The sequence below is a fragment of the Oncorhynchus keta genome, unplaced genomic scaffold (assembly GCF_023373465.1).
Source record: "Oncorhynchus keta strain PuntledgeMale-10-30-2019 unplaced genomic scaffold, Oket_V2 Un_scaffold_17242_pilon_pilon, whole genome shotgun sequence".
NCBI classification, from domain to species: Eukaryota; Metazoa; Chordata; class Actinopteri; order Salmoniformes; family Salmonidae; genus Oncorhynchus; species Oncorhynchus keta.
This window is the reverse complement of record NW_026290817.1, coordinates 338120-354924: the sequence shown is the minus strand read 5'-3', so window position 1 is coordinate 354924 and position 16805 is coordinate 338120. Positions and strand designations below refer to the sequence as shown.

The following is a 16805-nucleotide window of genomic DNA, read 5'->3' as shown; positions in this document are numbered from 1 at the left end:
TTTACAAAACAATTAACTCACTGGCACTGCTAAAACGGGGTTATCCTTCAGCTTTCCAATCAACGTGTATCCATCCAGGTTGACTATACCTCTCTGGGGTGTGTTCTGAGAGTCCACCATAACGCAATCCACGAACAGAGTTACAGAACGCTTGCTGACTTTCAGTAAGATATTGTGCCATTGAGAGTTGAAGAGGGACGGTAGGAAAGGGAAAACTGCCGTCTCTCGTGTTTTATTCAATGTTGTGAAGGTGAATTCAAGAGACAGCGATTCTCCGTTCAGTCTAACCGCAAACTGCTCTTCGCCGTTCAAATCGTGCATTTGCCAAATATTCCAGTTCTTGGTTACCGTACTGCCGTTCATTCGTAAAACTATCACAAACGCAAATTCAACCGGTAGTCCAAGGGGATACGCTGATCTGAAACATGGGAGAGAAATAGTCACCTATCTTGTACATATTAGCCTTTGATAAATTGGCAAACATCGCCATGCATAATAGGCCTATATGTTAAGGCCTAGTTGTCTCTTCATCTACATGCTTTACACATCAAGTCCAGAGTAATTGACAAAAAAACGTATATAATTGTAGTTAAATTATACACAAGTGATGCTATGGCTAAAACAATGTATAATTCTCCTAAAGTGAGCAGTGGCCCTTCATGTGGCCTATTAGCGCGGGAGGTAGCCCAGCGGTTAAGAGCTTTGGGCCAGTAACTGAAAGGTCGCTGGTTCGAGCCAACTGGGTGAAACATCTGTCGATGTGCCCTTGAGCAAGGCACTTAACCCTAATTGCTCTTGTTAGTTGCTCTAGATAAGATACTGCAATGTGCTGTGAGTTACCCAGATTCAGCACCATGGACAGGGACAGTACCAAACATGACCGGTAGATGGCAGTGTTCACCAATACTGCAGCTCTCTGGCCAAATATTGCAGAACCGTTAACCTACAGTATATATTTAATTTGACTATTGTTTCTGGTGTTATCCCTAAGATCTGGAAAGTGGCACATGTCCTCCCCCTACCAAAAGGAGGAGATCCTTCTGACTTAGATAACAACCGTCCAATCTCCAAATGATCTTGCTTTTCCAAACTTTTAGAATCCCTGACCAACTGTCAGATAAGAACTTCTCGTTCTATTCTTAATGTGAATTGAGGTTTTAGACCTGGTCATCCAGTAGCACCGTTTCAGCTGCTACGCTCCTTTTAGATAAAGTGTTAAGTTGCTTGGATCATAAAAATCATTGTGCTGCCTTATTTATAGAGCTTTCCAAGGACTTTGACACTGTTGACCATCACACTCTCATTCAAAGGTTGACTGAAATAGGCCTGAATCAGGCTTCTTGCAAGTGGTTTGAGAATGATCTGTCAGACAGGGTACAGTGTGTGATTTGTGATGGTGTCAAGTCTAGGTTCCTGGATATTAGGAAAGGTGTACCACAGGGGTCGGTACTGAGATCTGTTCTCTTCACTATTTCTATACATAATATTGGTCTATTTGTTCAAACTTGTAATATTCATCTGTATGCAGATGATCCTGTTATGTATGCCATTGCCCCAACTGTTGACCAAGTGTTGTTAGAGCTGCAATCTGACTTTGGTGCCTTACAGAATGCCCTGTTTTTTTTAAGGTGGACTTAATGTGGGCAACACTAAATATATGTTTTTCTCTAATTCTCACACTTTTTCTCCAATGGACTATATATTTATTAATTGAACAGTTCTCACATTGATCAGGTTCCTGCCTATGAATATCTGGGCTTTTGGATTGACAAGGATTTATCATTTAAAAAACATACTGTGGCAGGTAGCCTAGTGGTTAGAGGCAGGTAGCCTAGTGGTTAGAGGCAGGTAGCCTAGTGGTTAGAGGCAGGTAGCCTAGTGGTTAGAGGCAGGTAGCCTAGTGGTTAGAGGCAGGTAGCCTAGTGGTTAGAGGCAGGTAGCCTAGTGGTTAGAGGCAGGTAGCCTAGTGGTTAGAGGCAGGAGCCTAGTGGTTAGAGGCAGGTAGCCTAGTGGTTAGAGGCAGGTAGCCTAGTGGTTAGAGGCAGGTAGCCTAGTGGTTAGAGGCAGGTAGCCTAGTGGTTAGAGGCAGGTAGCCTAGTGGTTAGAGGCAGGTAGCCTAATGGTTAGAGGCAGGTAGCCCAGTGGTAAGAGGCAGGAAGCCTAGTGGTTAGAGGCAGGAAGCCTAGTGGTTAGAGGCAGGTAGCCTAGTGGTTAGAGGCAGGTAGCCTAGTGGTTAGAGGCAGGTAGCCTAGTGGTTAGAGGCAGGTAGCCTAGTGGTTAGAGGCAGGTAGCCTGGTGGTTAGAGCGTTGAAATAGTAACTGAAAGGTTGCAAGTTTGAATCCCCGATCTGACAAGGTAAAAATCTGTCGTTTTGCCCCTGAACAAGGCAGTTAACCCACTGTACCTAGGCTATCATTTAAAATGAGAATTTGTTCTTAACTGCCTAGTTAAATTAAAATAAACTGTTTAAAAAGCTAAGATTTAAAGTGGGCTTATTTAAAACAAATAGATCTTGCCTCTCCCTAAACAGCAGGAAACAGATTGTACAGTCAACTTTCCTGACCGTTCTTAAAAACTATGGTGACACAATACCCAGAATACAACAAACAGCCACTAACTACTTTTAACCCTTAGGATGCTGTCTACCATAGAGCCCTTCACTTTATCACAGGTGACAGTTTTAATACTCACAACTGCATCCTGTATCAAAAGGTTGGCTGGTTCTCATTGAAGTCCCGTAGATCAATTCATTACTCCCTGTTTGTTTACGACGCTTGTTTACAATTAGATGTTCTGGTGCCGCCCGGGAAGTTTAGAGTGTTAAATGAATACCTAGTAGCTGAGGACTGTCTTTCATAAATGTTGTGTTTGTATTGATTGTTGTTTTGTTTGACATTGTATTGGTTGTTGTATTGCTGTGATCAGGGCACCTTTGGGATTCAGACCATGGTCTCAATGGGTTTTCCCTGAATAAATAAAGAATAATCTAATATAATAATCCATTACATCTACAGCGCTAGCCGCCCACTGGACCAGTGCTATTTACCTTGTGTTAATTCTGAAGTTGAATGCTGGCCCTATTCTGTAGGCAACATGCTGAGAGGTTGATCCAGGTCCCTTTTGAACGGTTCCTCTCCTGGCTCAGCAATGTGAAACTGGGACATGATATAACAACCTGTTGGTAGGTTCCAGTACATCAGATCCCTTTTGAACGGTTCCTCTCCTGGCTCAGCAATGTGAAACTGGGACATGATATAACAACCTGTTGGTAGGTTCCAGTACATCAGGGATACTTTTGAACGGTTCCTCTCCTGGCTCAGCAATGTGAAACTGGGACATGATATAACAACCTGTTGGTAGGTTACAGTACATCAGGGATACTTTTGAACGGTTCCTCTCCTGGCTCAGCAATGTGAAACTGGGACATGATATAACAACCTGTTGGTAGGTTCCAGTACATCAGGGATACTTTTGAACGGTTCCTCTCCTGGCTCAGCAATGTGAAACTGGGACATGATATAACAACCTGTTGGTAGGTTCCAGTACATCAGGGATACTGAAGTGAAACTGGATCCTGTCCTGGCTCAGCAATGTGAAACTGGGACATGATATAACAACCTGTTGGTAGGTTCCAGTACATCAGGGATGCTGGCTGTTCCTTGTCCTGGCCTTCAGCAATGTGACTGAATAACAAGCTGCCACTGCAGTGATTACAGTACGGTTCCTCTCCTGGCTCAGCAATGTGAAACTGGGACATGATATAACAACCTGTTGGTAGGTTCACAGTAAATCATTATCCCTTTTGAACGGTTCCTCTCCTGGCTCAGCAATGTGAAACTGGGACATGATATAACAACCTGTTGGTAGGTTCCAGTACATCAGGTCCCTTTTGAACGGTTCCTCTCCTGGCTCAGCAATGTGAAACTGGGACATGATATAACAACCTGTTGGTAGGTTCCAGTACATCAGGGATACTTGTTGACGTGGAGAGTTTTAATTTTGTTTTTTGAATGGTTGTTTTGTTCCCAGTAGTTTGAACTCTGACCTGGGAAACTATCCTCTCTGACCTTAATCGGAGGACACAGGTCCAGCTCAGTTTGACTGTCAGCTCCAGAGGAAAAAGACACCCCTGCAAAGAGGAAAAGACAGACTGACTTGTCTTGGCTGAAGTAGGATGTGTGTGTGTGTGTGCGCGTGCGCGTGCGCGTGCGCACATCCAAGCGCCACCTTCTTCCTAGCCTGCACCAGTGCTGATTGCCTTGTAGCCTGACCTTCACACTGAAAGAAGCTGCCACTGCAGTGATTACAGTACGTGGACAGACAGACATCCAATCACCCAGTGTTTGGAAAGCTGCTGCACTGCTGTACGTAGCCCTGCTGTGAGCACTGAATAAATATTATCTCTGAGTGTCGGTTGTTTCCTCTTAAGCCTAACACCCTGGCTCGAGACTTGACATCTTGGCTCACTGATGCAGTCATACCTAGCTGCACCATTGTATCAATCAGTTTCTTACCATCATGAAATGTTGAAATTAGATTACCATCATGATCATCATCATTATCTTGTCTCAGCCTCCAGTATTTATGCTGCAGTAGTTTGTGTCTGGGGGCTAGGGTCAGCTTGTTATATCTGGAGTACTTCTCCTGTCCTATTCGGTGTCCTGTGTGAATCTAAGTGTGCGTTCTCTAATTCTCTCCTTCTTTCTTTCTCTCTCTCAGAGGAACTGAGCCCTAGGACCATGCCCCAGGACTACCTGACATGATGACTCCTTGCTGTCCCCAGTCCACCTGGCCATGCTGCTGCTCCAGTTTCAACTGACCTGAGCCCTTGGACCATGCCCCAGGACTACCTGACATGATGACTCCTTGCTGTCCCCAGTCCACCTGGCCATGCTGCTGCTCCAGTTTCAACTGACCTGAGCCCTTGGACCATGCCCCAGGACTACCTGACATGATGACTCCTTGCTGTCCCCAGTCCACCTGACTGTGCTGCTGCTCCAGTTTCAACTGTTCTGCCTTATTATTATTCCACCATGCTGGTCATTTATGAACATTTGAACATCTTGGCCATGTTCTGTTATAATCTCCACCCGGCACAGCCAGAAGAGGACTGGCCACCCCACATAGCCTGGTTCCTCTCTAGGTTTCTTCCTAGGTTTTGGCCTTTCTAGGGAGTTTTTCCTAGCCATCGTGCTTCTACACCTGCATTGCTTGCTGTTTGGGGTTTTAGGCTGGGTTTCTGTACAGCACTTTGAGATATCAGCTGATGTACGAAGGGCTATATAAATAAATTTGATTTGATTATCGTCATCATCAGCATCCCTCATTCCTGACCTCACATCTTTAGTAACATCTCCAGCAGCAGTGTAAGCCATACATTTCTATAAGAACTGTTCACATCATCATAAATTGGGAATTCACATTGCCTATACATTAAGCTTTTGCCAGAGTTTAAGAAGATAATTAAATGTACTACCCTACTGTTTGTATGTCTTCTACAGAGTATTAAACAATACTTACTCTGCGAGTGAAGGCCTGTGCTGAGGCATTGTGGGATCACATGGCATAACAAGTAGAGGAGGACCTCCCTAAAATACAAATGTTATGTCATCACAAATGTTATGAACTCAGATTTTAGGAACCCAGATGTTAGGTACGCATATTTTAGGAACACAGATGTTAGGAACGCAGATGTTAGGAATACAGATGTTAGGAACGCAGATGTTAGGAATGCTGATGTTAGGAACACAGATGTTAGGAACACAGATGTTAGGAACACAGGTGTTAGGAACCCAGATGTTAGGAACCCAGATTTTAGGAACCCAGATTTTAGGAACCCAGATGTTAGGAATGCAGATATTAGGAACACATATGTTGGAACGCAGATGTTAGGAACCCAGATGTTAGGAACACAGATATTAGGAACACAGATTTTAGGAACGCTGATGTTAGGAACACAGATGTTAGGAACCCAGATGTTAGGAACACAGATGTTAGGAACACAGATATTAGGAACACAGATGTTAGGAACGCTGATGTTAGGAAACCAGATGTTAGGAATGCAGATATTAGGAACACATATGTTGGAACCCAGATGTTAGGAACACAGATGTTAGGAACACAGATGTTAGGAACACAGATATTAGGAACCCAGATGTTAGGAACACAGATGTTAGGAACCCAGATTTTAGGAACCCAGATGTTAGGAATGCAGATATTAGGAACACATATGTTGGAACGCAGATGTTAGGAACCCAGATGTTAGGAACACAGATGTTAGGAACACAGATATTAGGAACACAGATTTTAGGAACGCTGATGTTAGGAACACAGATGTTAGGAACCCAGAAGTTAGGAACACAGATGTTAGGAACACAGATATTAGGAACACAGATGTTAGGAACGCTGATGTTAGGAAACCAGATGTTAGGAATGCAGATATTAGGAACACATATGTTGGAACCCAGATGTTAGGAACACAGATGTTAGGAACACAGATATTAGGAACACAGATGTTAGGAACACAGATGTTAGGAACACAGATATTAGGAACACAGATGTTGGAATACAGATGTTAGGAACCCAGATTTTAGGAACCCAGATGTTAGGAATGCAGATGTTAGGAATGCAGATGTTAGGAACACAGATGTTAGGAACGCAGATGTTAGGAACACAGATGTTAGGAACGCAGATGTTAGGAACACAGATGTTAGGAACCCAGATGTTAGGAACACAGATGTTAGGTACACAGATATTAGGAACACAGATGTTAGGAACACTGATATTAGGAACACAGATGTTAGGAACACTGATATTAGGAACACAGATGTTAGGAACGCTGATATTAGGAACACAGGTGTTAGGAACACAGATGTTAGGAACACTGATGTTGGAACCCAGCTGTCAGGAACACTGATGCTAGGAACGCTGATATTAGAAACACAGATGTTAGGAACACAGATATTAGGAACACAGATGTTAGGAACACAGATGTTAGGTTAGGAACACGGATGTTAAGTTAGGAACACAGATGTTAGGTTAGGAACACAGATGTTAGGAACACAGATGTTAGGTTAGGAACACAGATGTTAGGAACACAGATGTTAGGTTAGGAACATAACTGTTAGGAACACAGATGTTAGGTTAGGAACACAGATGTTAGGAACACATATGTTAGGTTAGGAACACAGATGTTAGGAACACAGATGTTAGGTTAGGAACACAGATGTTAGGTTAGGAACACAGATGTTAGGAACACAGATGTTAGGTTAGGAACACAGATGTTAGGAACACAGATGTTAGGAACACAGATGTTAGGAACACAGATGTTAGGTTAGGAACACAGATGTTAGGAACACAGATGTTAGGTTAGGAACATAACTGTTAGGAACACAGATGTTAGGTTAGGAACATAACTGTTAGGAACACAGATGTTAGGTTAGGAACACAGATGTTAGGAACACAGATGTTAGGTTAGGAACACAGATGTTAGGTTAGGAACACAGATGTTAGGAACACAGATGTTAGGTTAGGAACATAACTGTTAGGAATACAGATGTTAGCAGATGAATAAGCCCTCTTTGTACCAAAAACAGAATCCTATATATAGAATCCTATATCATCAACAGCAGAGCTCTGCAACCCTCTTCCTGGAGAGCTACCGTCCTGCACGTTTTAACTTCCAACCCTAATCTAGTGCACCTGATTTGAATCATTAGCTGGTTGATAAAATGAATCAGGTTAGTTACAACAGGAGCTGGTGCAAAAGCCTACAGTAGGGGAGCTCTCCAGGAACAAGGTCAGAGACCCAAGATCTACAGATTTGCAGTTCAGTTCAAAATGTATAGCTTAGTCTGTGAACTTTAATACATGAATGACTGTATAATAGCAGCATGATAATGCAAAGCAATACCTCCATACATCAATCAATAAATTAATGTATACCTTTTGAATCCACCCATTCAGTAGGCCTTTAGCAGGTTTTCTGTGGTTGGTCAAGTCTGTCCAGGGGTCCCAGCTGTGTGAGGAACAAGAAGAACCTACAAAATAACACCTCTGGTAAGACTAGCAAACTGAGGAGGTTTTCTTTGAGGCGTGACTTATACTGTTCTCCGGGGGTGGGGAGTGGGTCCGGTGGTTAAACACTGTACTAGGGTTAGTTTCCTATTTCAAATCAAATTGTATTCGTCACATACACAGTTTACAGCGGGTATAAAGGTGCTCCTTCCACAGTGCAGTACAATATCAATATAGTAATCAAACGTCAAGAAGTAGTAAGAAGGTATTATGCATAGTAATCAAACAGTTATGTACACAATCAGATATACAGTCTAAATGATGAATGTACTGTGTCAAGTATGACTGTTTTTATCATTATAAAGTGGATAGTGTCTTGGTCACACTGGTGAATAAATAGTGTGTAAATAGAACAACAGCTTTGACTGTGTGTAAATGTCCTGCCTTGTGTAAATGTCCTGGAGGGCAGCAAGCTCACCCCCAGTGATGTATTGGCCAGTCCGCACCACCCTCTATAGAGCCTTGCAGTTCATGGAAGTGCAGTTCCCATACCAGTTGGGGATGCAGACAACATGCTGCCAATGGTGCATCTATAGATGGTGCATCTCTGTGATCTGTTCCCATACAAGCCTGACTGAAACATGTCCACACAGTTCACACCATAGATTCACACTTAGGACACCAACAAAACTGTTGTTTGGTGAAGGTAATGTGAAGAAAGACTCTTCAACAAGCACTCAGTTTTGAAGGTCAGGAAGAGCTAATAAGGGTTAACAATGTAATATGTTTCTACAGCCCATGGTTGTGTCCCATATGGCACCCTATTCTCTTTATAGTGCACTACTTTTGGCCCATAGGGTGGCCCATAGGGTATCCCATAGGGTATCCATAGGGTTTCCATAGGGTATCCATAGGGTATTCCATAGGTTCCATATGGTTTCCATAGGGTATCCATAGAGTATCCTATAGGGCATACATAGGGTATCCATAGGGTGGCCAATAGGGTATCCATAGGGTATCCTATAGGGTATCCATAGGGTGGCCCATAGGGTATCCCATAGGATGGCCCATAGGTTATCCATAGGGTGGCCCATATGTTATCCATAGGGTATCCTATAGGGTATCCCATAGGGGGGCCCATAGGGTATCCCATTGGGTATCCATAGGGTATCCCATAGGGTATCAATAGAGTATCCATAGGGTATCCATAGAGTATCCATGGGGTATCGCATAGGGTATCCATAGGTTATCCCATAGAGCATCCCATAGGGTATCCCATGGGTTTTCCATAGGGTATCCAATAGGGTATCCAATAGGGTTTCCATAGAGTATCCATGGGGTATCGCATAGGGTATCCATAGGTTATCCCATAGAGCATCCCATAGGGTATCCCATGGGTTTTCCATAGGGTATCCAATAGGGTATCCATAGGGTATTCCATAGAGCATCCATAGGGTATTCCATAGTGTGGCCCATAGGGTATCCATAGGGTGGCCCATAGAGCACCCCATAGGGTGGCCCATAGGGTATCCATAGGGTATCCCGTAGTGTGGCCCATAGGTTATCCATAGGGTATCCATAGGGTGGCCCATAGGGTATCCACAGGGTTTCCATAGGGTATCCATAGGGTATCCATAGGGTATCCAATAGGATTTCCATAGAGTATCCATAGAGTATCTATAGGGTATCCCATAGTGTATTCCATAGGGTTTCCATAGAGCATCCATAGAGTATCCCATAGTGTGGCCCATAGGGTGGCCCATAGGGTATCCATAGAATATCCATAGGGTATCCATAGAGTATCCATGGGGTATCGCATAGGGTATCCATAGGTTATCCCATAGAGCATCCCATAGGGTATCCCATGGGTTTTCCATAGGGTATCCAATAGGGTATCCAATAGGGTTTCCATAGAGTATCCATGGGGTATCTATAGGGTATCCCATAGGGTATCCATAGGGTATTCCATAGAGCATCCATAGGGTATTCCATAGTGTGGCCCATAGGGTATCCATAGGGTGGCCCATAGGGTATCCCATTGGGTATCCATAGGGTATCCATAGGGTGTCAATAGAGTATCCATATGGTATCCATAGAGGATCCATAGGGTATCGCATAGGGTATCCCATTGGGTATCCAAAGGGTATCCCATAGAGCATCCCATAGGATATCCATAGGTAATCCCATTGGGCTCTAGTCAAAATAAATGCACAATAGGGTGCCATCTGGGACACACTCCATGTCTTTAACAAATGCATTACCGTGTTCATACAAGTCAGAGATCAAATTAAAGCAGGAAGTAAATAGACTATTGGCTCCTAATATGATATTTTATTTTGTAGCCTAGAGCCTGCCACCTGCATGAATGTGTAATACATAGCCTACATCATGGGTAGACAACCCTGTACCTGGTGTGCCACAGGTACCGCAGGATTCTATCCCAACTAGAATGATAGAGGACTCTTCTTTGTATCTGTCCCATTATGGAGTCTGTGAGCGAGCCATTGAGGCCATCTCCATTTTGAAGTAGTCCATTTTCTATGAGTTGAAAAACAAACTGAAAGTGTGCATGCTACCACCTGGAGTGTGTTTGAACAGCTATGAAGGCAAGCTTGGGGACTTACTGTCACCTGCAGGTATGGCATATTTGCTCACAGGTATAATTCATTGGATGATCCCTCCTGCTGACCCACCCACTAAACGACTTAAATGTTGAAAGTCCTCATTGACCCTGCCCATGCTAAAACAGGCTTTTGGGCACTAGAGTCCTCTATCATTCTCTATGGTACCTGAAAGAGAGCGACTCTCCATTTGCGGTATAATCTTTAACCTGATCCCTCCTGCACCTCCCCCGGTAAGAAAGGGGAATAAGGCAACCTCAGAGTTACACACAAGGATACTTTATTAACAACACACACACACACACACACACACACACACACACACACACACACACACACACACACACACACACACACACACACACACACACACACACACACACACACACACACACACACACACACACACAGATGAAATGTACATGGAAAGGTAGTGGAATGGTAGTAGTTCTGTACTGGACAGAAAACAGGGGTAATGAATACATTGTACATACTGTATGATAGCACGAGAGCAATGATAATTGTAATAAAGGACTGTATAAATGGATATGCTACCAACGATATACACAGAGGCAGAAAGCAATAGGCAATAGTAAAAACTACAAAGAACAACAAGCAATAATTATATACATGTTACACACTCACTTTGTGCAAGCACACCATCCCACATGTCCAAAGAGATATGAAGGAGTCCAGCTGTTGTTGTGCAGGGCAGAGATGAGCTTGCTGGTCTCTCTGTGTCTGCTTGAAGGAGACTGAGAGAGAGGCAGGATTTGGGGATCTGGAACCAAAGATGTGATTGGCTGACCCCACTGTGTGATAAGGCCCCTGGCAACCATGAGCCCTAGCAACCAATCGGTTATGGCTAGAGGTGTGAAGGGCCAGTTCATGATTTGATGTTACCATGTTATTTGAGTTCTCAGTTGTCTTGAAAGCACCAAAAGAGTCACCGGCAAGGACGTCAGAGGACCACTTGACAGGATCTGCGCAGCAACTGCGCAGTTTTTATGTTCGACAACGTGCGTGGTCGCTTCCACTGTTTTCCTTTTTTCCGGCGGATCGTCGCCAGCCCTGTCAGGCTGCGGAGGCTGTGTGCAAGATCAAGGGACTGGATTGACTACCCATGTCGTTGTCCCGTTTGGTTTTGAAGTCGGCTTAATGCTGTTTTGTTATAGTATTTCGTCTTTTAACTATCAGGAGAAGTGATCTGTCGACACAGAATCTGGTGAGTACTGAGTAGATCAACGCGCCAGCGAGCTAGCTAGCTACTAGATAACAGCAACGTCAGATCCGATGTGTGAAAATAAAGCCATTGGATGCTGCTTTACTACTTGACAGATTAGCTAGTTAACTTTAAACTCGTAGCTAGCTATCGTGCTGGCTAGCTAAGTAAGGACGGCTAGCTAGTTACTGCAAAACTAGCAATGTAACGTTAGCTAACAGTAGCTAGCTAACGTTATGTGGTGAGACTGGCAGCTAATTTGACTAACGTTAACTACTGTAGTAGCCAACACATTATCTATATAACTACTGTGCGTTGTTGACTCAACTATTTGTCTGTTTCTTCTGTAGAAACCCCAGCTAGTTAGTTAGTTGACAGAATTCCCAGTTAACTAGTTATCTTGCTATGACGTTTTGATGGTAGAAGCTGGCTAGGTAACTAACTACACTTGCGAGACAGATGTTGTGTGGTGATTCATTCTGTCCTTGTTTGCAGTAGGGGATGGTCACAGAATATTTCAACATCTGAGAATGATCCTGTGAAACTTTTGAGGAAATAGTAGGCCTATGTAAGTTGCTCAATCAACAGGACCTATATAGACTAAGTGTTTTCTGCATGTGTTACATAGCTAACTAACTACTGAACCAGAACCCTTAATTAGTATGTTCCTAGACCCTGGGATATAAATGTTACTCTCCCCTGAACTGTCATACGTTCCATCAGTCAAGGTAACTAGTTAACATTAGCTAACTAGCTATACCATGTTGTTATATCTCTTCTCAGACATGACTTGGGCTATTTCTTCTCAGTAAGTTGTCAAAATGTTATTGCTGTTCAGTTGCGTAACTAGCCAGCTTGCAAGCTACCTACACAATGTTGAAGTATCCTCATAGACTCACTGTCAAGAGTGTGACTAGGTTGGAAAAAGAGGCAGGTAGACTACAGGTATGATTGTTAAAGACACTCAGAGAACATTCACAGACACAGGTAGCAAAGTTGTTATGCTTGGCAAAGATCAATAAACTGAAACTGTCATGAATGGAGCTTACTGTTTCTCTACAATCATTTAACTTCCAGGAGTAGCACTGGCTTCAAAAGACCAGGAGTAGCACTGGCTTCAAAAGACCAGGAGTAGCACTGGCTTCAAAAGACCAGGAGTAGCACTGGCTTCAAAAGACCAGGAGTAGCACTGGCTTCAAAAGACCAGGAGTAGCACTGGCTTCAAACCAGACCTGGCTTCAGACCAGGAGAGTAAAAGACCAGGAGTAGCTGGCTTCAAAAGACCAGGAGTAGCACTGGCTTCAAAAGACCAGGAGTAGCACTGGCTTCAAAAGACCAGACACTGGCTTCAAAAGACCAGGAGTAGCACTGGCTTCAAAAGACCAGGAGTAGCACTGGCTTCAAAAGACCAGGAGTAGCACTGGCTTCAAAAGACCAGGAGTAGCACTGGCTTCAAAAGACCAGGAGTAGCACTGGCTTCAAAAGACCAGGAGTAGCACTGGCTTCAAAAGACCAGGAGTAGCACTGGCTTCAAAAGACCAGGAGTAGCACTGGCTTCAAAAGACCAGGAGTAGCACTGGCTTCAAAAGACCAGGAGTAGCACTGGCTTCAAAAGACCAGGAGTAGCACTGGCTTCAAAAGACCAGGGAGTGGAGTGTGAATTCCATAGATTATTATAAGGTGCATTATTAATCAGACAGAAAACATAGTTGCACTCAGGAAGGAAACGGGTTGGCACCACACTACACAGTTGATTAGAAAAGCACATGCATACTAGCTAAGTATACTGTACTATACTGTAACCTAAATGTGTTCTAGTCTGCATCATGCTGAGTTATGAGGGAAGAACAATAAGGGTGACTCTCCGGTTTATCTTAAGTAGGATACATTCACCTGTTTCCTCATCAGTACAATATGTAATGTTGTCTTAGAGCTAGACTGTATTGTTTTGCATCATTCTGTCAGTTCAGTTGTGAATTGTGATTGTGTTGCTAAATCTCAGTCATTTGACTATTTGTTTGTTCAGTTAGTAAATGGGTAGCTGGCCATGCAAAAGTAGCCTAAACCAGCATGCACACTCTGCTATGCAAAGCAAATACCCTGCTGGACAGGTAGACCCTACTGGTAGACATAACTTAGTGGATCTAGGCTTTGTAACTGTACTCGGAGCAGCTCAACACCACAACGTTTTCAAACTATTACCAACTTAAAGGAACCCGTTTGATCACTCAAACTGAAACGTTGCACTCCGTTGAGAAATATGACCCTTGTTGTAATTAAAGTTGGCTTGGCACCAGTAACTCTGGCCCTGTTTCAGATAGCCATGCCATCTCCGGTTGAATACACTTTGCTTTGTGAAGCATGCAGGTACTGGTGTTGTCCCATATAAGAGAAATGTGCAACAGGTTTTAACATGCCCTGCTCCCAGCACCTCCACTTTATGACATGGCTATGGAAACTATGGAAACCCAGACACAGTGTTCTCATGCAACACAGTGTTCTCATTTGCAGCCTGTCTATGGATGATGCTACTGTTAGTTAGACAGTGATATTCTTGTCTATCCTATAATTTATGTGCCTGTATTAATAAGTAAAGCATTGCCTAGAGGAGTAGTGCTGATCTAGGATCAGGTCCTCCCTGTCCATTCATTATAATCTAAAATGCGTAACTGTTCCCAGATCAGCACTCCTACTCTGAGGAGAAGCTTTATGAATACGGTGTTGATATGATTAAAGTAAATTCCCTGCGTTTTCACTCAATAATTTACAGCATTCCTTGCTGTAAGATGGAGAGCTTGTTATGTATGGTGACTTGCTTTGGTAGTTTATGAATACATAAGAGTCTCTCTGGTTATCTGCCTGAGAAAACCATGCCAGTCTTGTTGTTTGTCTCCCTCCTTCATCTCTGAGTGAAAGAGTGGGGGCAGGGGGATAGAGAGAGAGGAAAACGAGAGAAGGGAAGAGAGAAACTGACAGAGAGGGCCAGAGAGAGCGGTCGAGGCGGAGAGAGAGAGTCAGAGATCAGAGAGACAGAACATGACAGACTTGGTGTGAGAAAGAGAGTGCTAGGGAGAGATCTAAACAGTCTGTATTCAAGGCTTCCTCTGCATTAGATATCATAACAACCCTGCTAGCTGTACCCACTCTGCCCTACTTGGCCTCTTTCCTGTGTGTTTTCTAAACAACCCAGCCCAGGTCTCTTTAGTTCAGTCACATCTAAGCCATCTATCTCCTTCAAATCTGCAGCCGGCCATATTGTCTTCCCCCTCCAACTCATCTGCTTTCATTGCCAGGAACATGGCACCATTAGCTCTACAAGACTGTCATTTATTCATTCCTCACATGAGTCATTTACAGGGCTTCTGGGTGATTTTGCTATGCCAATTTCTCTCAGCTCCATTGCGCCGAATCTGCCCTCTGGGTCTTCGTCCCACCTGTGTGTTTCAGACTAGGTTCAATTCTCCTCTGTCCCTAAGACTTGGCTTGACTAAGTTGAGAGCAAAAAATGTTTAATTTAAGACCTGTTGGAGGCCTGTAGGAGGCCTGTCGGAGACCTACATGTAAGGAGGCCTGTAGGAGACCTACCTGTAAGGAGGCCTGTAGGAGACCTACCTGTAAGGAGGCCTGTAAGGAGGCCTGTAGGAGACCTACCTGTAAGGAGGCCTGTAGGAGACCTACCTGTAAGGAGGCCTGTAGGAGACCTACCTGTAAGGAGGCCTGTAGGAGACCTACCTGTAAGGAGGCCTGTAGGAGACCTACCTGTAAGGAGGCCTGTAGGAGACCTACCTGTAAGGAGGCCTGTAGGAGACCTACCTGTAAGGAGGCCTGTAGGAGGCCTGTAGGAGGCCTGTAGGAGGCCTATAGGAGGCCTGTAAGGAGGCCTGTAAGGAGGCCTGTAAGGAGGCCTGTAAGGAGGCCTGTAGGAGGCCTGTAGGAGGCCTGTAGACACGTACTTAGTGTATTTCTAGTATTGTCCAGTAGTTGATATAGTATTTCAGGACTATTTTAGTGTGTGATTCATAGCTGTTCCTTCCCCCCCATACTCTCGCTCTTCCCCTTCTCTCTCTGTCTCCCCCCACCTTCTCTCTCTGTTTGGCTGAGCTGCCAGCCAATTAGGAAAGACATGTTATTTACATCTGAAGCAGAGAACCCAGCAGGCAGCAGCCCTCATGGGTCTGTTTGGATTGGGTGTTCGGTGCTTGTTATTGGAAACAGCTGAGCCAAGTACGACTGTTTGTTTGCTGTTGACTAGGTGTGTGTGTGCGCCTGCGTGATTTGTACTTTCACTGTGTGTGTGTGTGTGTGTGTGTGTGTGTGTGTGTGTGTGTGTGTGTGTGGTAAATGCCTGACCGCCTGAGGGTGTGTGTGATGAGAACACGTGCTCCACTGTAATTCTCTACTAGTGTGAAGAGAGAAAGACCTCAAGGTTGTTCCTGTATTTGTGTCCAGTGTGATGATAACTCCTCTTCACATCAGTTCAGGTAACTCACATGGATGCTCTCCTCCTTCCACAGGGGTCATAATGTCCCAGGTGATGTAAGCCTTCTGTCTGCCTCTGAAGCCAAACATGAGTGAGGTGCAGGCCACGGTGGAGTTCTCTGTTGAGCTCCACAAGTTCTACAATGTGGACCTGTTCCAAAGAGGGTAAGTGACTGTGTCTCTTCTTCACTGCTCTGCAGACTGACTGTCAGCCCTCTGTGGTGCTTCTTCTAGGCTGCCCTGTTTATCAAGCACACCAAGGCTTTCTGGGGAAATTCCACGGGCCTCGATTTTCAAGTTTCTGAATAAGTTTACATTTAGTGTTCTACTGTTGTTATTGCTTGAAGTTACAGGGACTGAAACTTTCATCCTCACTTAGCCCTCAGTCCCTATTTTGTAAATGAAAGGAAGCTTCATTGTGACGTTTTGATGTCAATATGTCACACGCCCTGTTCTAATGGATATG

At 44.1% G+C, this 16805-nt stretch overlaps 2 protein-coding genes and 1 long non-coding RNA gene across 8 annotated transcripts in view; 1 reads left to right on the top strand and 2 right to left on the bottom strand.

The window, feature by feature from the left end:
* Positions 1–3181, bottom strand: part of col9a1b (collagen, type IX, alpha 1b) — a 59075-nt gene extending 55894 nt beyond the window's left edge. Inside the window, exon 1 of one of the 2 annotated variants that reach the window (XM_052514290.1) lies at positions 3048–3181. Coding sequence is in view for 1 of the 2 variants with exons in the window: in XM_052514289.1 (XP_052370249.1) it covers positions 22–363 (342 nt within the window). In the remaining variant the exon portion in view is untranslated. Of the gene's footprint in view, positions 1–21; positions 1143–3047 lie in introns of those variants that run through there. The other variant, XM_052514289.1, reaches the window with a different exon arrangement.
* An 826-nt stretch (positions 3182–4007) lies between these two features.
* On the bottom strand, positions 4008–11382 carry LOC118374092 (uncharacterized). The gene is made up of 4 exons (XR_008128353.1): positions 11284–11382; positions 7946–8040; positions 5522–5589; positions 4008–4130 (listed from the first exon to the last, which is right to left on the bottom strand). It is a non-coding gene; the product is annotated as an uncharacterized LOC118374092 (long non-coding RNA).
* Positions 11383–11678: 296 nt separating this feature from the next.
* fam135a (family with sequence similarity 135 member A) overlaps positions 11679–16805 on the top strand; it is a 60399-nt gene continuing 55272 nt past the window's right edge. For 4 of the 5 annotated variants that reach the window (XM_052514286.1, XM_052514285.1, XM_052514283.1 and 1 more), the window contains exons 1-2: positions 11680–11863; positions 16375–16504. In XM_052514286.1, the coding sequence (XP_052370246.1) occupies positions 16428–16504 (77 nt within the window). In that variant the 5' untranslated portion in view covers positions 11680–11863; positions 16375–16427. Of the gene's footprint in view, positions 11864–16374; positions 16505–16805 lie in introns of all 5 variants that reach the window. The other variant, XM_052514284.1, reaches the window with a different exon arrangement.